This window comes from Arachis hypogaea, chromosome 12 (assembly GCF_003086295.3).
Source record: "Arachis hypogaea cultivar Tifrunner chromosome 12, arahy.Tifrunner.gnm2.J5K5, whole genome shotgun sequence".
Classification (NCBI taxonomy): Eukaryota; Viridiplantae; Streptophyta; class Magnoliopsida; order Fabales; family Fabaceae; genus Arachis; species Arachis hypogaea.
The window spans coordinates 9,359,134-9,383,849 of record NC_092047.1 but is presented as its reverse complement, the minus strand read 5'-3'; the positions used below and the strand labels follow the sequence as shown (position 1 = coordinate 9,383,849).

The 24,716-nt window shown below is 28.7% G+C and overlaps 2 protein-coding genes across 2 annotated transcripts; one reads left to right on the top strand and one right to left on the bottom strand.

Annotated features, from left to right (window-relative positions):
• Positions 1–2,949: 2,949 nt before the first annotated feature.
• Positions 2,950–4,856, bottom strand: LOC112726734 (hydroquinone glucosyltransferase). Its single transcript, XM_025776246.3, has one exon. The coding sequence runs from the start codon at positions 4,702–4,704 to the stop codon at positions 3,199–3,201; it is 1,506 nt and encodes a 501-aa protein (XP_025632031.1). The 5' UTR covers positions 4,705–4,856; the 3' UTR covers positions 2,950–3,198.
• A 13,425-nt stretch (positions 4,857–18,281) lies between these two features.
• On the top strand, positions 18,282–19,428 carry LOC112729637 (UDP-glycosyltransferase 72B1-like). The gene is made up of 2 exons (XM_025779804.1): positions 18,282–18,448; positions 18,951–19,428. The coding sequence occupies exons 1-2, from the start codon at positions 18,282–18,284 to the stop codon at positions 19,426–19,428; spliced, it is 645 nt and encodes a 214-aa protein (XP_025635589.1).
• Positions 19,429–24,716: the final 5,288 nt, after the last annotated feature.

Here is a 24,716-nt window from a genome sequence, read left to right as displayed (position 1 = left end):
TCTTATTAATATATATTAAAAGCTTCATTAATAAAATATTCTTTAAAATATTACACCAATAATACATATTATAATATTAATAATATAAAAAAATTGTAAGATTTTAAATAATACAAAACTATTATAACATCCACCGACTTAATGTTTACTTGGGAAGAAGAGAGCAATAATTGAACGATGTTTTCAAAGCACCGTTAAAGATGGTGGTGGGACGGTGTGGTCCTATGCAATAAATATTATATTTTAGAAAGACCAATCTAAAAACAAAAATATATATTTTTTAAATAAAATGATATAGTTGGTCAATGAATTAGTCAAATTTAATTCTCACTTTATGTTTTATAAATAAAACCAAATTTCACAAACACAAATCTCTTTGGGTCACATTCTCATTGTAGAACCATATTATATTTTGTCAAAAAAATATTTTTATACTAAATAGATAAATAAAAAGATATAAAAAGCCAAAACGTTCACACATACAATACTTCTGGACGTAAATAAAATAAAATAGAAAATCTATACTTATTAGAGGTTTAAACTGAAATTTATTACTATTTGTATGAATTGTGCTATTCTGTTACGATTTATTAATAATATTTTACAAAAGTATTTACTCACAAATCCAACACACATTATTTTTACAGAGAGACAAATATTTAATATCCTAGTGTGATTTATGTACAATAACCAATTTAGTGCTTAACATATTGAATTTTGTTGAGCAACAATCAAACAAAAGATGAAGAAATATAAGTTATGAATAATATTTATAAACTTAAAATAAGAAAACATCAAACAATAATACACAAAGTTTAAATTGATGGAGTAAAATCTCTAATAAAACAATCATAATAATGTATGCATTTCATTCAAAAAGATATATAAAACTTATGACCCTAATATTGTATTTTAGACAAAATTAATAAAAAAATAAAATATTACAGTTAATCGCAAACTAAGTATTTGAAACATCTTGTATTTTGTCTTATAATTAATTTCTCAAATATGTATGACTACACTTGTAAAACAATTAAAAAGTTAAACAAACATAATATACTTTGATGAATTTATAGACAAAAACTTCTGACTACATCTTTTCGATTCCCTTCTAAAAATCATAAATATTTTCCCGATGATAATTTTTTTATAATATTTATTTGAAAAAAATAATGGTATAAAATTTTCCTAATCATAGTATTCCTAATTTTAACAAAAAAAAGGAGATACACAAACACAAGGCAAATATATTAGTTCTTATGAGAGATTTGGTTCTAGATGCTATGTAATTTAAATAAACCCTAATAAATTGTGAGTCTAACCTTTTTAAACACAAAATTAACCAAAATATTAATGCAATATGACTAAGAATAATAATGTTCAAATTCTAATTGTTTATTTGTAAAAACTTTAATTAGCAACTAATATAAAAAAACCTATTCATCAAAGATTTAATTAACATATTTTTTTTTATTTTACAAGTGTAGTCATACATATTTAAAAAATTAATTAGACAAAGTATAATATGTTTCAAATACTAGTTTGCGAGTAATTATAATACTTTTTCTATTAATTTTGCCTTAAAATGTAACATTAGGGTTATATATATATATACATATTGCCGACCTTTTTAAGGGAGAGAGCCTCAAAATATCATATATAGACAAAGGCATTATACTGACACATGCTCCTAAATCACACATGCAATCATAAATTACTACTCCACCAATAGTACAACTAATAAGGACTGGGTCACTACACTTCTCAGGTAATCCTCCCATTAAAGCAGATATGGAACTACCTAAAGGAATAGTTTCTAATTCATTAATTTTGTCTTTATGTATATATAAATATTTTAAAAACTTTACATATTTAGGTACCTGTTGAATAACATCAAAAAGAGGAACAGTTACCTCAACCTTTTTGAATATTTCTAATATATATATATATATATATATATATATATATATATATATATATATATATGAATTTTTTGTTGTATATGAAATTGTTATTTATAACATATTTTTTATGTCCTCTTTGTTTTTTATTCTACAAAATTTGATGGGTCAAGCATCTAATTATTTATACATAAATCATGACAAGTTATTGAATGTTTAATTTGTCTCTATATAAATTATGCTAAACTAGTGGATTTTATGTACAAATTTAAAAGTCCATAACCATGTTACAATTCATGTGTTAAAATATAATGTTAAATTTATGAGTAAGAGTGTGTTTAATTTTGTATTGCAGAGGAGAGAAGTGCGCACTTGAGTCTCTTGAACGCTTTATTTTTTGTTTGGCAATTTTTTTATCTTCTTAAATGCAAAAATGATTTTTACCTTCCACCCATGTTTACAAAAAAAGTATAACTTCTAATTTTTGTATTTATTTTTCACGTTGGACTAAAATTTATTTTCTATGCACCAACCATGTCCTTCATTATTTATATATTTATTATTTTTTTATAATATTTTTTTAATATTCTCTTATGGTTATTATTTTTTATAAAACTTTTATTATTTTTTTGTTTATACGAGTTTTTTATTGTTATTGTTATTTTTTTTGTATAGAATATTTATTTTATTTTATAATTCTATTAATCTTATCAAAATACTAAAGAATACTGAGAGTACTAAAAAAATATTAAAATTTATTTAAATATCTAAAAAAATATATAAGATAACATAAAATAATTATTTAAATTTATATCTTTTTTTTGTAATTTTTCATCTAAAAAATATTTTGAATAATGTAATCCAAATAATATTTAGTTTACTATAATCCATCTTAAATAAAAATTACCAAACATAAACTACATTAATATCAATTCACTCTTAATCAAAATCAATTTTATACAAATTTCTGTTTACCAATATTAATCCAACAACACACTAAATCTCTACCATTTATAAATAAATAATAACATCCACTTACCTGAAAAGATTTATATAAATTTATTTTATTATTTTATTTTATTCAAGTGAAAAGATAACACACCAAAACAAAATACAGTACATATATAAGAGGAGAAGAAACAAATAAAAGGCCAAGACAGCATTTGGTTTTAGTTTATATTTTTATTTTCAGTATTTTCTGTATTTAAAATTTTATAAAAAAATAAAAAATTTAAAATTTAAAATATAAAAAATACTAAAAATAAAAATAAAAATAAAAATATAAATCAAATACATCTTAATTTGACATGCTCTTCCAAATGAGTGCCAACTTTGAGAGTGTGATTGTGGAAGATCCATGTTCCATGATAGCACAAGCAGCAGCTTCTTTCAGTTTCTCCATTCTCCTTCTAATTTCTTCTCCTTCTGAACCCTGCATGAGCCTCTTTACAAGATCAGCTATCTCCTCTTTTAGGACCACACAATCATTATTATTATTTTTATTATCATCATCATTATTTGGCTTGAGAGCAACTCTGAGTGCATCAGTAACCATAGCAGCATTGGTTCTCTGTTCAGCAAAGAGAGGCCACGCTATCATTGGCACTCCCTTCACCACACTCTCAAGAACCGAGTTCCATCCGCAGTGACTCAAGAATGCACCAACTGAACCATGACCAAGAACTTCAATCTGAGGTGCCCAGCTTCCTAGAATCAAACCTTTCTCCTTTGTTCTCTCTATGAACCCTTCTGGCAAGAAACTCAAAGGGTCAGCACCCTCGTTACTTAGGTAACTAGCATATGCCTTATCATTAGGTTCTCTCACATTAACCCACAAGAATCTATGGCCGCTAAGTTCCAAACCCAAAGCAAGCTCTTTGATCTGTTCTTGTGAGAGTGTTCCACCACTCCCAAAAGAAACATAAAGAACCGAGTTTGATGGTTGATTATCCAACCATTTCAAACATTCCCACCCATTATTGTTTGTTTGATGATGGCCACTAGTTTGTGTAATGGGTCCAATTCCATACACAGGAGGGTTAGCTTCTTCTTGTGATTGTGACAATAATGCTTTGAATGCTCCTTCTTCCATTTCCATGAAGCTATTCACCAAGATCCCATCAGCGAGAAAGTAGTCCTTACACCTTTGAAGATACAACTTGTATGCCAAGCTAGACCTATCTTGAACACTGTTAGGAAGATTTTTGCCATGAACAGAGATGCAACCAGGAATTTGAATAAGGTTCGGGTAATCCCTAAACTCACAAGGAACTATTTGATCAAGATTTGGTGAGTGAAGGCACAGAGATAGCAACATGGCAGAGCAAGCAAAGTATATGTAGGACAAGGGTTTGAGTTTGAGTTCGAGGTCCTTACTTAGATGCAGTACCTCGTGTGCTATGGCATCAACCACCAAAGCAACAAGGCTGTTTTTGTTGTTGTTGGTGGTGGTGGTGATGAGTGTGTTCAAGGCTTCGCGTATGGATGGCATGGATCGAGAGACTGCAAGCGAAATCTGAGCTTCAAGGGAGATTGATGGGTCGTTTCTGAGATCATCGAAGTTGACCGGTGGAAGGAAGATGCAGTGAACGTTTGGAGGGAGAGAATCAAAGAAAAAGGGTTTGGAGGCATTGTTGTTTTGTGAGGGAAGAGTAGGAATGATGCATGTGACATGGAAGCAATGTTCTTTGTGGAGATTAAGGAGTCTTTTTGCAAATTCAAGGATTGAGATTTGGTGAGAAAGTGCAGGGATTGAAACTAGAACTATGTGTGGTGTTGGTGGTTTCTCTTTTTCTTCTTCCATGGATTATGATAACGGAAGGAAACTTTCCTTAACTTGGAACAGAATACAGGAGAATAATAATCCACTGAATATAATACGGAAAGGGTAGAGACGTATCTGTCTTTCTTTGTTTTCATACTTTATGGAAGCATTTATGGTTATTAAATGAAAACACATTAAAACAAAGAGTACATAGTACTACTTTGATCTGGTGGATCTCTCTTCTCTCTTACTTTTATATTTAAAAAATTAATTGGAAAATGATACGGGTGTGAAGAAAATCAAAATCAATTTTGGATGCATGATGATCAAACTGTGGTTACATACATTGATAGAATTTTAGAAAAAAATTATTGATTAAATTTGTTCGAAGTGTGATCAAATGGTTAAGTTTAAACATGCATGATGATTTTATATGTGAATGCAAAAGGTTAAAATTTTGTATTCATATCCATGTATGTTTGGGGGTTTGAGTTTGTGTATTCATCTATGTTTAGTAACTTGATTGTATTCATATTAGAAATTTGTAAGAATACAACTTGTATATTTATATTCATGTATGGCTTTATTGATACCTATACAAAGGCTTAAGGTTTGATGTTTCAAAATCAAGATGGATTTAGAGAATCATTGGGTGCAAGAACTCTTTAATTAGAGTTTTAGAATGGAAAAGTATGAGGGCAATGGAATATTTGTTTGTTGTTTTTTTTTTTTTTATGTTTTGAGTCGAACCATGCAGTCCATACTAATCTCTCTCATATGTTAAATTTTGTTATTCCGCTTACATCACTCTTGTTACTATCTTAAATTCCTAACCATGGGGTTATGAGATTATTTAATTATTTTAGAATCACATAACAGAAGAGTGTTAATCTAAATTCATCTTCTTAATTATTTTTTAAAAAAATATAAAAAATTAATTTTTAATTTGTTTATATTAGTCAATTTTTTTAATTCTAAAATTTTTTTTAAAGATTTAAAATTTAGAATTAAAAATTTATAATTAAAATATAAAATTTAAGATAAATAAAATAATTTTAAATTAATCAAAAAAATTTGGTACTCTAGTGTTATTATAGTATGTAGATCCTAAATTCATAAATTCTTAATTATACATTTTAAATTATAAATTTTAATTAAACTCTAAATCTTAAAGTTAGTTAATATGATTAATTTTTTTATTATTTCAATAGTATTTTATATAAATAATTAATTTAGTGATTTATTTTTAGTAATTACACAAGATACTATTGTTTTCAACAGCCAACTCTTGTCAACATAATGAGTTACATTGCTTTGAAATTCCTATTTATCTATGCTTCACCTAATCAACAGTAATATATATATATATATAGTGATGAACGGATAATTTATACTTTTTTTGGCATTATTTTTACATAGTTTTTAGTATGATTTAATTACTTTTTATTATATTTTTATTAGTTTTTATTCAAAAATCACATTTTTGGATTTTGCTACGAGTTTGTGTGTTTTTTTGTGATTTCAGGTATTTTCTGGCTGAAATTGAGGAAACTGAACAAAAATCTGATTCAGAGGCTGAAAAAGGAATGCAGACACTGTTGGATTCTGACCCTCCTGCACTCAAAATAAATTTTCTAGAGCTATAAAAATCCAATTGGCGCGCTTTCAATTGCGTTCGTCCTGTCCTAAATCTCTAGGCAACTTTTTAATGTCTCAAAAATTTGTTAGTGTCTAACACCAAACAAAATTTGTTAGTGTCAGAGTTTGAAAAATATAGGTAGCTATAATTTTTTTTATTATTTATATTTATTAATTATTATCAAACTAAAATAAATATATAATATTAAATATAATAAATACATAATTATACATAAAATTATAAATATTAAATTAAATTAAATAATTTTAGATTATCCTTTTTAATATTATTCCATTTAGAAGTTTGAATACAAGAGTGAAGTATAAATCTTTAGTCCACGCATATATTAATGGTGTAATAAGTATTTCTCTCACACATGCATAACAAGCTAGACAAGGATAAAGTATTTTTTCTAGAAAAGTAATAATGTTCTTCTTAATATTATTTTTTATCCTATTTGATTATTTGTATTTTAAATTTTTTAAAATAATTTAATAATAGTATACCGTTCATTCTATAAAATTAAAATAAAAGATATTATAGATTTTTCTTACTTTTCATCATTTATTGTATTTTTACGTTTATGTAGGCTAAGTTTTTATCTATTAAATTACAAAAAAAAATTAGAATATGAAAAAATATACCTTTTTTATTAACATTTTTTGTATAGAGTACAAGATAGAATATGTCGAATTACTTTTAAAATATTCGAAATACAAATATAATGATTAAAATAATAGAGATAACTTTTTTCTTAGTCAACAAAAAAATATAGATAACATTTATCTTTAATTTGTTTTAAAAGATTTAAGCAAAAAAATTATATCCTATATTATAAATAATTTTTAAAAATCACAATTTAATTTTATTAAATATTAATATTATAACTTTTTATAAATTAAAAAAATTATTTATAAACCTATCTAAACTGACTCTTACAATTAAAGAAAAAATTATTTAACCAACCAAAAAGTACTTATAATAAACAAAAATATAAATCAAATACACTCTAATAACTTCGGAATCCATACCATTTGTTTGACCTTTACTGCCCTATCCCCTCTCTCTCCTATGTGGCCATTTGCAAAAGGTCTAGTTTTAATAAATAATTTAATTAAACTTTTTTAAAAAAAATTTAAATAATATATAATTATATTAAAAATAATTTATAAATTAATTATTTTGTGTTTAATTTTTTAATATTAAAAATATTTATTTTAAAAAAATATTAATAAAAAATTTTTTATTATAAATTTTTTTAATTTTTTATAAATATTTAAATAATTTTTTAAAAAATTATAATTTAATTTTAAAAATTATACTAAATATTAATATTATAATTTTTTATAATTTAAAAATTAAAAAAATACTTATAAACTTATTCAAATTAGCCATTAAATATAGAGGAAAAGTTATTTAACCAGCCAAAAGTACTTATAACATGGAGCAGGAACAGAAAAAGGAAATGGTTGATAATTTTTTTTCTCCTAATATATAATCAACAATTTCAATTTTATTATATTAACTACACGTTAGATATAAAATTAGCATTTAGCTATCTTTTATCTTAAGTCTTAATAATCTAAAACTTCTAATTTTTTTTTTGTATTCAATACATTAGAAATATAAAAAAAACTATTTGTTTAATAACTTCTAATGCCAATGAGTTATAGTTCAAATGGCATAGTCTTTCATATTTAATTAAGAGGTTGTGAATTTGAGTCACTTAGAATTTTTTGTTTTTGATATTAGAATGGTAATAGTATTTTTAAAATATAAATTGTTGAAGTATTATGTTTAAAGACAGACTGATTTATAGAGATACAAAAATTGGATTGTCTGATTTATGTTAAAAAAATTAAAAAATTTGAGATACAAAAATCAGACCCTTCAATTTGTGTACTTTTTATAATTTTAAAAAATATTAAAAATTATAATATTATGATATATCACTATTTTTACTTTCATATTAAAAAAACGCCTTCACACACCACTGACAAATTGGGCATAATGCATTTTATAATTATGAAAAAATTTTAGTATCTATAATTTTTGTGTCTAAATTACCTAAAAATAAATATAAAAAAATGAGATTATCTTTTTTATTTTTAAATTCTATAACTAAAATTTAGACATCATAAAATGCACCGTTAGTTATAGACTACCACCATTTCCAGTCTTAAACTTCGCGCCAGTAAATAGAAAGCTAGGTCCACAAAATCAACTACCTCATGACTCATGAGTCATAAATGATGAATCATTCGGCAAAGCAGCTTTTAATGGCAATCGAGGACCACACAATTAGCCAACTATCTTTAGAAAATAAAGGGTAATTTACATAAATAAATTAATATTTATTTAATATTACATATATCATCTAAAATAAAAAATATAACGTGAATCATCTTGATCTTAATCACATTTTTATGTAAATCGAAACAGATAAATTAAATTTAATTTTTTATATAAATTGAAACTGGTTCGATTTATACACATTTGCATGTTGTGATAGTAAATTTAATAAGGTTGTTTCGATTTATACATGCATGCATACTATCCTAGTAAAACAGTCTGATTAGATTTACGTTTCGATTTCTAATTTGTAATTTGAAAAAAATAATTAAAATATTATATCAACAAAATTATCATAATTTATGAAATTAAGTATAAAAATTATTTTTTTAAAATATTGATGCAGTCTATCTCTACTGTTATTTGAAACTATCTATTTTAAATAGATCAGTATAAATAAATATGAAAAAGTCATTCATTTAAAATTTAAAATATAGATGAGATATAATTTAATTAAAGTTGATCTAAATAGTAACAAAATATATCAATTTTTATTTTTTAAATTGGTCTAAATTAAATTATTAATATTATTTTATTATGTTCAAAAATTATATTTTTATATTTATAACTTAATATATCTCGTTTACAGTATAAATAAGATGAGAGTGGATCCTCTCCGGTAAAAAAAAAAAACTAGATAGTGTCCAGTGTTTGATCTCACCATTCATTGTTCTCTCTTATTAATTTCTGGTCCCACTTATAGAATTAAAGGTCAGAGATCACACTTTATTCTCTCAAGTAAAAAAAAATGGAGAGAATCCATTTCCTAAATAAGATAACTATGAATTTATCTTGTTATGTGTATTTTTTAAAAATTCTATTATCTCGTTTGCAAACGAGATAATGCCAAATAAAATCGTATCTTATCTCATTTACCGTATAAACGAGATATAAGCAATCTTAATTTATTTACACGGTAAATGGAATATGTAAAAAAATAAAAATTGATAAATATGCTACAATGACCTATATTCATAAATAACATATTTATTTAAAAAATTCTAATGTATGTGTATATATAGTGTATCAATATTTTAAAGAAATATTTTTTATACTTAATTTTATAAATTATGATAATTTTATTGATATAATATATTAATTATTTTTCTTAAATTACAAATTGAAAATCGAAACGTAAATCTAATCAGACTCTTTCAATTTATGCATGCATGTATACTATCATAGTAAATCTAAACAGACTGATTAGATTTACTAGGGCAGCATGCATGTATGTATAAATCGAAACAACCTGATTAGATTTACTATGACAACATGCAAATATGTATAAATTGAATCAGACTGTTTTGATTTATATAGAGACACTACAACAATATAGATTATTTTTTAGGGTTATATGTGTAAAAAAAGAACTAAAATTTGTCAAAAAAATAAATTTTGACACTATTTTAATTATGAAAATTTGTTAATAAAAGTTTTGCCAAAAATAGTATTTTTAACATATAAGTAATTGTGAAAAAAGTTTAAATCTTATTTTGATAAATATTGGCGGTCAAAAAATAATTTGTTAGAAAAATTTGAGAATATATTTTCTATATAATACTTATTAACCGTCAAAAATACTATTTATTTTGACACTTATTGACCATAAAAAATTTTCAACAAAAATTTTCAACAAAGAATGAGATGAGATCTTGAAATCGAAGAATAAACTGAGATTTTGAAGATAAAAAATGAGTAATATGATCCCAAACTGAGAGCAGTGTGATGCCAAAATTGACAGAGCCCAAAGAAGAAGAGGAACAGTGGAGTAAATTGAAAACAAATGTGTCAAAATTGAGAAGTAATTTTCTACGGTCAAATTATTCATCAAGAAAATATAGAAAATTTGACATTTGCGATATTTGTCAAAAATATATATTAATTTTTACACTTAATTATGACTGTTAAAAAAGACAGTGTTAAAATAGCTCTCTTCTCTTGTAGTGAGAGCTAAATCTAGCCTATCTGTATCGATTTGCATAGAGGTATGATTGGGATGATTCACGTTACGTTTTTTATTTTGGGTGATATACATAATATTGGATTAATGTTAGTTTATTTATGTGAATTACCCGAAAATAAAAATACTTTAAGCGATAAAATTGTTTTAGAATATTTTTATAAGTCTAATACTAAAAATTAGATTTAAAAATATAAGAAATTTTAAAAAATTGGTTTGATAATTAAGTTTTCTTTTAGAATTTAGAGCATATGTTATAAAGAGGATATTAACTCTTCATAACTCATTCTAATTTCTAATAACTAAATTTTATGAGGTTAATGGTTACATTGTAATTATAATTCTATTGTTAAAAGAGAATATTACAATATTAACTATATAAAGATCTAAAAACATCATATGACGATATCACAATAAAATATTAAATGATTCATGAGAATAACAACTTATTCTCTTAGTTCAACTTAATTTAAAAGGTAATTCACAGCCTCTAAAAGAGATAAGGAGAGGAGTTCATGACACCACAAGCTCAAAATATATGCATTATTCCAAATACGTGCACTAACATATGATCTCTAACTTAGTTATTCTTGTGACTCATGCTAACTTGAGCGTCGAAATCCTTGCAGGAACACCCCACCATTGAGAATGACAAACTCGGAGAATTAGCAACTCGAAATAGGAGGATGTCGACAATATTGTGTCTCCAACCTATTCTCTACAATTTTGTTCAGGTAACTCCTAAATTTGGAAGAGCAAAAATACTTCTGAATAATGGCGCCATTTGTGGAAACATGTCGCTTGTCACATTCCCTTCGTTTTAAGTTCTACCCCGAGATGAGTTCAGTACAACACATGTTCACAAGATGAATAATGTAGGAAAAATAACAAAAAATGCATGGCAGAAAAGACAAGTATTAAAGCACATAATACAAAAATTCCATCAAAGAGATGGAAATGTTTACAAATTTAAATTTGTGACCATATCACTATATGCTTCAAATGCTTATAATTGTTAAACCAATTAAATGGTCAATGATTTGGAGGCTTAATAACAACATAAAAGTTGTGAAGTAAGAAATCGAAAAAAAAAATTTGTAAATTTACTACAAAAATATAACTTGACACTCAGAGATCGAAATTTATAAAGCCGAAAGATGAAAACTTGTTCTTATGTTGAACATCCTAATTAAGCTCCTTGAAGGCAAACCACATTCATACTTAGACACATAAAAATATGAGTTATTTTATTTAAATTTTTATAAAATATTTTAGAGCATATTATTATTTTAAAAAAAATATGAAAACCTGTGGAAGAAATTAAATAAAGGAATAATCTTTGAATAATTATTTATTAAAAAAATTTATGAGTTAACTAATCTAAATTAGAAAAACCTATCATTCAAATTATTCAATTATTAAAATAATTGCTTTAAATTGAAAAAAATTTCATTTAGATAGATTCACTTAAATAAAAAATTCACTATGCAATTGTTTTAAGAGAAATAATTTTTTTTTATTTTAAACTCAATACTTTCATAATTGAGTTTGATTTCATCCATAGTAAATTTAATTACTATTGATTCTGACAACTTGAATTTATTTTAATATATCTTCGTTGGAATATCAAAAACTCGAACGCTCAAGCTTACAAGTTACAAGTTGGGAGTACCTACAATGAAAAATTCATGATGAAATCGAAAAATCAAAAAACGAAGAAAAATCAATTTGACATTCAAGAAATGAAAATATTGACTCTTGATCTTAGAATCACAATATGCAACTTTGATTTAAAAAAAAATCTAACTTCAAACTTATAAATCGAGGTGATAACCTACGATTGATAGAAGTTATGATCAGAGTTCAAACTTTATAAAAAAAAAGTTAGCAAAATAAAAAGTATGAGATGCTTGGGTTGAGATCTAAAATTCGAAAAATCTTTCTTGAAAGAAAGACATACCAAATTTCAGAGTCTGTTCTAGAATATTTCTATAAGTCTGTTGAGTTAAGAATATAATTAATTTAATGATGATGACAAACATTGATTTATTGGGTTAAACACCCAATTAGTTTTGATTGCTTTATTTAATGATGCAGGTCCAAAAGCAAAATTTGCAGCAGCCCAACAAATTGAAAACAAAGAAATAAAGGCTGCCGAAGATTAATTGATTCACGAACAAAGCCCATAGGAAGGAAACAAAGAAATCAAGTGGGTTGAATAAAAGGTGATCCACCAACTAAGCCCAATGCATCCCAAAGAGAAAGGTAACCCCAAAGCTGAGTCTCAGCATTGTGCTTCTTCAGGTAAACACGAGAAAGAGAAAGAGAGCTTCACAATCAAAGTTCACACATCAGAGAAGAAAGAAAGAGAAAGGTTAACTAAGAAAGCAAAGTCCAATCACATTAATCAAAGGCATGTTAAGCTAAGTCAGAAGTTAAAGGTGATTTATTTTTATTTGCATGCAAATTGATTTCTTCACTTCTTCTCCTACTCTCTGCAACACCACTTTTAGAAAGATGAAGAAAATGGTGGTTGATAATCTCTGCTGTGAATCGACGGTTAAAGTTATTACTTGGATCCAAAGCACATTTTCAAGGGTTTGGATTTGGGAGTTTCACTGAGCAAACTCATATCTGCTAAAATGCACTCCTCGGTCAAGCAAATGAATCAGATTTGAAATTCCTAATTTAGGGGTTGATTTAAGAAAGAGAATGGATGATTTCTAAAAGCCCAAGATTCAAAAAGTTGACTCTAGAGGAACCCCAACATTGGCTCTCACTAAGGTACGAAAGAAAAGTTGAATCTGATTAGAGCTCAAGGAGAGAGAACCCGAGAAAGAGAGCTAAGAGTGAATCCTCACTACTGAGTTTGAATTCTTAGAAGCATTGCACCTATACTAAAAGGAGCACTCTGTCAAGATGAAGAACAAGGTTATGAGTTCAGATGCTGGGTTGAGTGCATAGAGTTAAAGCTGTGATTCATCGATTTCTTTTATGTTTTACTGCTTTGTATTTCTGTTTTAATGTATATATTTTTTAGTTTTCTTTAAGAGGTAAAAGACAAGAAAGAGAGGCGTTGAAAAAAAGTCATAGAGTGAAAAAGGCTGAGAGATACACTTGAGAGAAAAGTCAAGAGTGATTTCAAATTTCTATTGGTTGTATTTTTGTCTTGTGTCATGTACCTGAGAGGTATCCCTTACTAAGTTGGGTAAGCACTTAGTGTGGTGAGTCTAGGTATTAGCATAACCAAGTCAAGTTCAGGTTGAAACTTGTATACCCAGATATGATTACATTGAGTCCTAGGAAATTGGTGTATGTAATACTTAGAATATAGTGAAAATTCCACCAAAATTGTGGTGGAGACTGAATGTAAGTTGCATTGTACAAGACAACTGAAGCAGGATATATGGCTAGGTCAACTTCTTCCTTTCTACTTCAGTTCTGTTTTCTGGTTTTTATGAGACAAAACTAAATTGTCTCCTGATTTATCCGTTGCGTTGATTAACAGAAAACAAGTTTCAAGTTCTGTGTTCAAGGCTTAATAAATCAAAGTTAAAGAATGTCATAGATTTAACCCCCATTCTCTAAACCTTATGAAACCTTCAAAGTCCAATACTAAGAACCGGATTTAAGAGTATAAGAAATTCTAAGGAATCGGTTTGATAATTAAGTATTCTATTGGATTCTAAAGCATATGTTACAAAGAGGACATTAACTCCTCATAACTCATTCTAATGTCTAATAACTCAATTTTATGAGGTTAATTGTTATATTGTAACCATCATTCTACTATTAAAGGATGATGTTACAATATTGGCTATATAAAGGCCTAATAGCATCATATGATGAGACCACGATATAGTATCAAATGATTTACGAGAATAAAAACTCATTCTCCTAGTTCAACTTAACCTAAAAGACAATTCATAGCCTCTAAAGTACGTAAGGAGAGGAGCTCGTGATATCACAACCTCACAATATATGACTATTCCAAATATGTGCACTAAGGTATGATCTCTAACTTAGTTCTTCTTGCGACCCATGCTAACTTGAGCGTCGGAATCCTTGCAGGAACACCCCCACCATTGGGAATGACGAACTCGGAGAATTAGCAACTCGGAATAGGAGGATGTCGGCAACGTCGTGTCTCCAACCTACTCTCTACAATTTTGTTCAGGTAACTCCTAAACTCGAAAGAGCAAAAACACTTCTGTCACATTCCCTTCATTCTAAGTTCTATCCCGAGATGAGTTTAGCACAACACATGTTCACAAGATGAACAATGTAGGAAAAAGAGAAAAAAATGCATGGTCAAAAAAGACAAGCATTAAAGTACATAATACAAAAATTCTATCAAAGAGATGAAAATATTTACAAATTTAAATTTGTGACCATATTACTATACGCTTCAAATGCTTATAATTGTTAAACCAATTAAATGGTCAATGATTTGGATGATTAGTAACAACATAAAAGTTGTGAGGTAAGAAATCGATTTTTTTTTTTTTGCAAATTTACTACAAAAATACAACTTGACACCCAGAGATAGAAGTTTATAAAGTCGGAAGACGAAAACTTGTTCTCATGTTGAAAATCCTAATTAAGCTCTTTGAAGTCAAACCACTCATATTTAGACACATAAATATATGAGTTATTTTATTTAAATTTTTATAAAATATTTTAGAGCAATGAAAATTTGTGGAAGAAATTAAATAAATGAATAATCTTTGAATAATTGTTTATTGAAAAAATTCATGAGTCAATTAATCTAAATTTGAAAAATTCATCATTCAATTGTCCAAATAATTGCTTTAGATCGAAAAAACTTCCATTTAGATAGATTGCACTTAAATGAAAAAATTATTATGCAATAATTTTAAGAGAAATCATTTTTTTTATTTTAAACTCAATTTTTATAATTGAGTTACTATTTCATCCATAGTAAATTTAATTACTATTGATTTTGACAACTTGAATTTATTTTGATATATCTTCGTTGGAATCTAAAAAATTCGGATACTCGAGCTTACAAGTTACGAGTTGGGTACTCACAATGAAAAAACCATGATAAAATCGAAAAATCGAAAAACGAATAAAAATCAAATTAACATTTAAGGACTGAAAACATTTACTCTTGATCCTAGAATCACAATATGCAACTTTGATTAAAAAAAAATTAACTCCCAAACTCATAAATCGAGGTGATAACCTACAATTGATAGAAGTTATGGTCTTAGACTTTATAAAAAAAAGTAAGTAAAATAAAAAGCTTCACCTTAAAGGATGAGATGCTTGGGTTGAGATTTAAAACTCGAAAAATCTTTCTTGAAAGAAAGATGTACCAAGTTTGGGAATCCGGTCTAGAATATTTCTATAAGCCCAATACTAAGAACCGGGTTTAAGAGTATAAGAAGTTCTAAGGAATCGGTTTGATAATTAAGTATTATATCGAATTCCAAAGCATATGTTACAAAGAGGAAATTAACTCCTCATAATTCATTCTAATGTCTAATAACTCAATTTTATGAGGTTAATTGTTGCATTGTAACCATCATTCTACTATTATAATTAAAAGATAACGTTAAAATATTGACTATATAAAGGCCTAAGAGAATCATATGATGAGACCACGATAGAGTATCAAATGATTCATGAGAATAACAACTCATTCTCCTAGTTCAACTTAACCTAAAAGACAATTCATAGCCTCTAAAATACGTAAGGAGATAAGCTCATGACATTACAACCTCACAATATATGCACTATTCCAAATATGTGCACTAAGGTATGATCTTTAACTTAGTTCTTCTTGCGACTCATGCTAACTTGAGCGTCGAAATCCTTTCAGGAACACCCCACTATTAGGAATGACGAACTCGAAAAATTAGCAACTCGAAATAGGAGGATGTCGACAACATCGTGTCTCTAATCTACTCTTTACAATTTTGTTCAGATAATTCTTAAACTCAGAAGAGCAAAAACACTTATAAACAAAAATCAAAAGGAATTAAGTGTTTTTTAACTTTCTTTTTCTTTTGCACTACTAGAAATAATTTTTTTCGGTAAAAATTTTTAGACAAATTTAAAATAATTTTTAAATGATTTTTTAGAGGTTACAAGTAGAGAATATATTCTCTTATATTATCTATTAAAATTAAAAATTAATCTGTCATAAATTTAAACTCTATTTAAAAATTTATTATTAATTAATAAATTATTACATATTTAAAATAAGATTCAAATTTTTAATATTTATTTAAATAGATAAAAAAAATAGTTATTTGATAAACTCAAGTTAATTAAAAGAAATTTAATTAATTAAAGCCGTTTAGACTTTATGATTCTATTACGGACAAGGTTTATGGTTTAAGAAAATAGCTAACTTAGGATCCTATAAAAGAATTAAAATAGAATGATTTTGTAACGTTAAACAATAAAAGGTCATTAAAGCCGTGAAGACGGCTACTTGGCCAAGTAGTATTGTAGTAGGCACAGTATTCGAAGATCTTTAAAATGTTTGGATTATTAAATGATATTATAATAAAATATATTTTTTAAATTTTTTAATAATTATTAAATAGTTTTTATTTAATTTTAATTATAAATTAATTTTTATATATTATTTAATTATAAAATTTATTTTTTATTTTATAAATTATTATTTTATTATTTATCTATTATGTTTATATAAATAAAAAATAAAAATAATAACGAATTAGATCTTCTATTAATCGTAATAAATATTTTGACAATTTTAATTTATTAGAATTTAATTTTATCCTTGATCCTATGTAAGGTTTGTGAAATCATATTTGTTTAAAAATCAATCGATTGTATGCATAAAATAATCGATTAAATGTCTGATTTTTTCAAGATTCAATCAATTTAAATTGATACGATTGAATTTTGCAAGACATGTGAATTTTTTTTATTCAATCGATTGTTTGTGTTACCCAATTAATTGAAATCATCAAAATAATATGTATTTTCACAAGAGAAAGTCTAGGAGGTCAGCAGATTTTATAGTTTTTAGCCATCAATTAGCCATCAATAATATTTTCAAGAGCAATGCTAGGGAACTAAAAGGGTATTAGCCAAAAACCAGCCAAAATTTTTTTGGTAAATCCAAAATTTCTACGAATTAATATATATGGATGTTTTTTCTGCTAAGTATTAGAATGTTTTTTTTTCATACTAAATGGATGTTCTTTTATATATTTTTTGAATTTTTTTGTATTGCAAATGTGAATGCCTCTATTTCTTTAAAAATTTCATATTTTTTTAAAATTTTATAGATATTTAATTATTTTTGCTAAAATATAATTAGATATTTTTTTTGTTAAATATTAGGATATTTTTTTTTCATATTAAATGAATGTTTTTTTTAAATTTTTGTTTAAATGCTTGTAACATCCACGAGAAATTTTGTTTATAACCTGGTTGGTGACATTTAAGTCTAAGATTACAAAGGAAGAGAAGTTTGTTGTCCCTAACAAATCATCTACATAGGATGATGATAGTATTTATGTGGTAACAGAAATCAATTAGTGAGAAGGTGGATCTGGATTGAACTTGACAGATTCCCTCCATATGAGCTCCTCTTCAGTGCATGTTGGATGCTCAAAGTCAAAACTGAATGGCCTCGGACAAACCGACTCATCATTGATGGCCTCCGTCGCCTCCTTAGATAGCACAATCGGCCTCAGGCTTATGCCGGAGCTACTCGGTCTCGACGCGCCTGTTCCTGTCGCTGTTGACGCCGGCTCCGAGGGGGAAGTCACGTGCACTGACGCGCGGAAACTCCAAGACTCGAACCCAAGTCCGAACATAAGGTTCACAAGCTTCCGATCTGGTAAAGACAGTTCCGACTAGAAGCGAAAGCGATCGGAAGAGTGGGTTGCGGTGGGGAGGCGGAGAGAGTCTGCCGGTGAGAGAGTGATTGATTGTTAGAGTTGGGTAGATTAATGTGAGAGAGAAAAGGAAGGTTTTTATAGGTTTTAATTAGGTTTAGTTAATCAATTTTTAATTTTTTAAATTTTGAATTTAAAAAATTTAAAATTAATTATTAATATAAATTAATGTGGTTTTGTTTAGTTTTTGGCTGGTAACCTTTTGGTTCTATATAGTTTTCCTATTTTCAATTGTGTGAGATTGTATCTAATGGTGTAGAATCATTCAATTTTTTTTATGGTTAAGTGCTGGCCAGAATTTAACAAAAGTGCTGGATCCTAGTACTCTTCTTTTCACAATTCAATCAATTAGTTGTGTTACCCAATAAATTTATTATATATATCAATCCCATAAAAATAACCAATATACGATCAACATTCTTAGAGAAACGAACGAGAAACCAAGTGCAAACTATTTCAGAGACTCGTCATCTGGTAATAACGATCCTCTGAGTTTCTTACCATCTGGATTCTTGGAAAGAACGAAAGGTCAAGGCTTTGTGGTTTCCCATTGGGCCCCACAGGTGGAGGTACTTGGCCATAGAGCCACCGGTGGGTTCCTCACTCACTGTGGATGGTTTTCTACGGTTGAGAGCATCGTGCATGGCGTTGCCATAATAGCATGGCCATTGTTTTCTGAGCAGAGAATGATTGCTGCCATTCTTGCTGATGGTATGAGAGTAAGGCCAAAGGTTGATGATGAGAGTGGCGTTGTGGAGAAGGATGAAGTTGCGAATGCGGTGAAGAGTTTGATGGGAGAAAATGAGGGAAGAGAGATTCATGAGAGGATGCGAGTGTTGAAAGATGAAGCTGCTGCGGCAATCAAACAAGATGGTTCTTCCACCGTCACATTGTCTAAATAGAAAATGACTAAAATACTTCTACTACTATATATTAATTTTGAGAATCCTAAATTTTAGTCTTTTATTTTTCTATTTTAGGGTTAGGATTTAGAATTTTTAAAATTAATATATATATATAATAAGAGTATTTTAATCATTCTCTATAATAAAGATATTATAGTCATTTTTTATAAAAAAAATAATATTAATTTAAACCAATTAAAAATTTGATTAACCATTTTTTCGGTTAAATTAATTTGTCTAGCCTAATTTTGACAAAAATAACATAATTTAATCGATTATATATGTTAAATTTTAATTACTGAAAAATATTTTTAAAAAAAGACGTTTTAACCGTCTTTATCTGAGTGACCCCGTTTGTGTTATCACAGATAAATCCTTGACCTGTCAGATTAAAAATATTATGATTAAAAAAAAAATTTATTGTGTTATCGAATGATTTTTTTTTACCATTTATTTTTTTAGCTAGTTTAATATGTTAGTTTTTATTTTAAAATTTAAAATTTAGAGTTTTAAGATTTAAAATTTAGAATTAGGAATTCATAATTTAAAAAAATATTTTATTAATATTTTTAAAATTTAAATCAAATAGTAGTAATATAAAGATGATCTAAAAAATAATTCATTCTTGAGAATAAAAGTACTAACTTACCCTCAAAATACCTAAGAATTTAATTTCTCATTAACAATATGGTTGAAATGATGGTTTTTCACCATTTTTTATGTATACATGAAAAAAAAAATCCTTCATTTTGTATACATTCTTTATTGGGAAAAAAGGTTTTTTTTTTTTCATCTTGTACTAAATTTTATTAGTCATTTTTAATATCAAATATAAAAATATATAAAAATAATATATAAAAAATAGGACAATTTACCTATATAAAATAAATGGAAGAAATGTTTACTCAATTGCAACAATTAAGAGTTGGTTACTTACATGTTCTGATGCATTTTTATATAATTCATGGAACCTTTTTACGATTTATTACTAACACATAAACTGTGGTAAGCTTGAACGGTTTATGAAGGAAGCATCATAAACATAAACCGTGAAACTCTTTTATGGATGATGAAGTGAACATTGTGGATATAAACCGTATTACTCTTTCATGGTTTATGAAGAGATTATTTTGGGCATAAACCGTAGTATCCTTCCACGGTTTATGAGTAGCTATATACAACGACGAATTTAGAAAATTATTGATAGTGGGAGCAATAATATATATATATTATAATTTTTATAATAAAAATATTATGTGTACATAAAAATCAGTTTTTAAATTATTTATTAATTATTATATATTTGTATATAAATACATGTATTGTTTAATTTATTTTTAATATGTATTTTTATTTCAATATATATACAGGTGGTTATTTTCTATGTATATATAACATCATTAATTTTTAAAATATCTAATTTACAAATTAAAACACTAAAATAGTAATTTAAATAATAACATATAATTTAAAATTTTATTATTTAGGTTTCATATTTTAAAAACAGTTAAATAATTATTTTTTAACAATATAATCGAAATATCTTTCTTTTTATATAGATTAATGCTATACATTCATATTTTTTTGCTATACATTCATCTTTCTTTTATGAGGTAATGACCAAATCAGTACCCGAAAGATTGAAATGCTGACATTTCGGTACTTAACTATTGTAATTGACAAAATGGTACCTGGTTAATTTTAAAAACTGACAAACGTATCCATGTGCTTGCCGGACCAAAGCTCCGGTGAGGACAATGCTGACCTGGACACCAGATTTTGCTGACAAAACATGTTTTATTTGAGTTGTAATTTTTAATTAAGTAATTTGTTAGCCTAGGTAGAAATTAGATAAATTGAATTTGATTTTTCCCCAAATTAGAGGTCTTTGCCCTAATCCCAAATTAACAAGTGCTGTTACTGGTTGGTTACTTACTGTGACTTAGTGTTTCACTAGGAGTAAAAGTGAAAGGTCACGTAAAGAGGGAGAGACGTTGCTCTGGAATCTTGGCGCGAAGAAGAACGAAAACAAGGTGAGAGACATTGTCGAAGTCGTAGCGTCAAGAGTGAAGGTTTGCTAGTAGCATCATTGCGACTCCATTCTTCGCTAGGAAGAAACCTACGAAGAGGTAAGTTTGCCTTCATTCCATCCTCTCATTTACATGGCTTTTGTCGACAGCATTATGATCATTTTGATTGTTTTATTCATTGTATCTTCCCTCTACGATTTTTTAGATGGATCGTCTCGTTACGTTTGTTTATCATCACATGGGTGTCTTGAAAAGTGGTGTTGACGGTAATGTGATATACGATGGGGGTTTAGTAACTGAGATACACAGGGTGAATGTGGAGACATGTAATTTATTTTTTGTTGAGGGGTTATTTCTAGACTTGGGTTACCCTGGATACAATGAGGTGTACTGGTTAGAACCTGGTTTAGACTTAGGTAAGGGTCTTAGAGTACTTAGGACAAAAGCTGAAGCCATGAGAATGTGTGAGAGTACGATGAAGAATGACAACACTGTCCACCTATATTTTGATCACCCCATTGATATCAACCCTGAAATCATTGATGAAGAAGTCGTGTCTGATGGTAGCAGTGATAGTGTGGTTGAAGTCAATCCAGGTGGTGATAATGTGAATGAGGTTGAAGTTACTAACAAGGTAGACGGTCAGGCTAATGAGAAGGAGAATGAAGGTGTGAATGAGACCAGTGGTGAGGTTAATGAATTGAATATGGCTTTGAGTGTTGTTGTGAAGGAGAATGTGAATGAGGTTGTAAATGAGGCCACTGTTGATGTTAACGAGTCGAACAAAGGTGAGATTGGTGCAGGGGAAGAAGCTGTGAATGACGGGAATGAAGAGAAAGATACTGAAGGAGCATCAGCTCCAGAGAAAAGTGTTAAGAAGGTTAGAAAGAGACATCCAAGACCACCACCTAGTGGTTTATCCCGAGAAAGAAGAGCTGCCGAAAATGAGGTTCTTGAGAGTAATCCTCCAGAAGCTGAAGCTGTGAATAAACCCACAGAGGAGACCTGTGCTGATGATGTTAATGATCTGAATGAAGGTTCTGATTTTGGAGAACCTTTTGTGGATGAGAAAAGGCCAGAAGAACCTGTTACAAAAAAATCTAACAGGTAAGTTTGTTGTTTTTTTTTGTTAGAGGCTATGTGAAGAAAAATTGCATCAATTCTCATGTATCTCAAATGATTCTGCAACAGATAATGTAACACAAACAAGTGAGAGGACCAATGCAAGGAGAAATCATCCACGGCTTCAACCGTCTGGGCAAAGAATTGTACCTGGAAAGGAGGATGAAGTACTAAGGGTGGAGGTGCCTAACCCGAATAGAGAAGATGGCGAGAGTGAACCTGAGATGTACCAATATGAATTTGAAGAACTCTGTAGCCCTCCTGCATCTAACGATGCAGAGGAACCTGTATTTCCTCAACATAATCCCAACACGCCATATGGAAAAATAACTCTGGAGTTGAATATGGAGTTCGAGACCATGGACCAGTTCAAAGCAGCAGTGCAGAAGTACAACATACAAATTGGGAGACAGGTATTCTATCTTAGGAATGAGAAGAAGAGGTGTAGGGTGATTTGCTATGACCCAGACTGTCCTTGGTTGTGCTACTGTGCTAGGACCAACTATCCAGCATCCTTTCAGATAAAGACATTTGTGGACGAACATACGTGTCCCAGAAGCAACAAGAGTAAGTCAGTTTCATGTTCTTGGGTTGCTGAGGAACTGGTCCCAAAACTCAGAATCCATCCCAACATACTACATAGGGAGGCACAGGAGTGGTTTAAAGTGGAGTATGACATTTCAGTCAATGAGAGGATGATGTATAGGGCTATGGATAAGGCCAAAGAAGTTATTGAGGGAACAGAGAAAGATCAATACCTAAGGCTTAGAGACTACCTGAACGAAATCATGAAGGCTAATATTGGTTCAAGAGCCAACATGGGACTACTCCACAACCAGAGGGGTTGCCTAGGTTTAGGAACTTGTACATCTATTTGGCTGCTTGCAAAAATGGCTTTAAAGCAGGGTGTAGACCCTTTATAGTTTTGGATGGGACGTTTTTGAAAGGTTACTTTGGGGGGCAATTACTAACGACCGTTGGGAGTATTTATCAAAATTTAAACAAGAACAGTGGTTGAGATCAAGGTTTTCAGAATGGTCGAAGGTAGATAGTTTGACAAGCAATAACTGTGAGTCATTTAATTCAACAATTGTGGGTTTTCGGGGGAAGAGCATTTTGACAATGCTTGAGGAGCTTAGGTTCTATATCATTAAGACAATGGCAACTCACAAGGACTCACTGATGGCTTATACTGGACAGATAGCCCCTGTACAAGTCAGTAGGTTAGAGAAAGAAAAAAGACAAGCCAACTACTGGGAAGCACAATGGTGTGGTGATGATGAGCACAACCAGTTTGAAGTAACAAAGTGGCAACATAGAGTGAGAGTCAATACACAAGAGAGGACATGCTCATGCAGAAAATGGCAGCTGACTGGACTACCATGCTGTCATGGGATTGCAACAATCCAGAGAAAGAATGAGAAGCCTGAAGACTATGTCCATCACAAGCTCACCATTGAGGCATATAATAGGACTTACATATTTTACATTAGCAGCATACCGAGTTAGAAGTACTGGGAGCATCACGAAGGGCTGCCATGTCTGCCCCCTCCATACAAGAGGCCTATTGGCAGACCTACAAAGAAGAGGAGAAAGGATAGCACTGAGCAAAGTTCTGGCAGCCAATACAAGGCCAAGAGAAGATACGGACAGATAACATGCCAAACCTACAAAAGGGTGAGTAAAACAAAAATTAATATTAATATCTATTTACTTTACATTTCATTTCCTATCTGTAAGTTTGATTAATGCTGATTTTCCTTACTCATGTGCTTTTTGTAAGGCTGGACATAATAGCAGAACTTGTCCAGAGAAAGGAACTGGAACAGCAGCTGAAGAACAAGATCTTGATGAGGAAGAAGCTAGGGAGCAAGAAGTTATTTGGGAGGAGACCATGGAGGCTGCACACGCTGCACATGTTGCAGATGAGGAAGACCTCACTCAAAACCATCCACAAAGTTAGCCTAATCAGGTAAAGAATGTGATTTATGTTACCTTGTTGTTCCAAACTGTTGGATCTATTTCCATAAAAGGTTTGTTTTCATGAATGGACAAATTGATGCAGAATAACATCAATGATGGCAACACTACAACAAATGCTTCACCCCTAATGTAGCCACTATACCAGCAGCA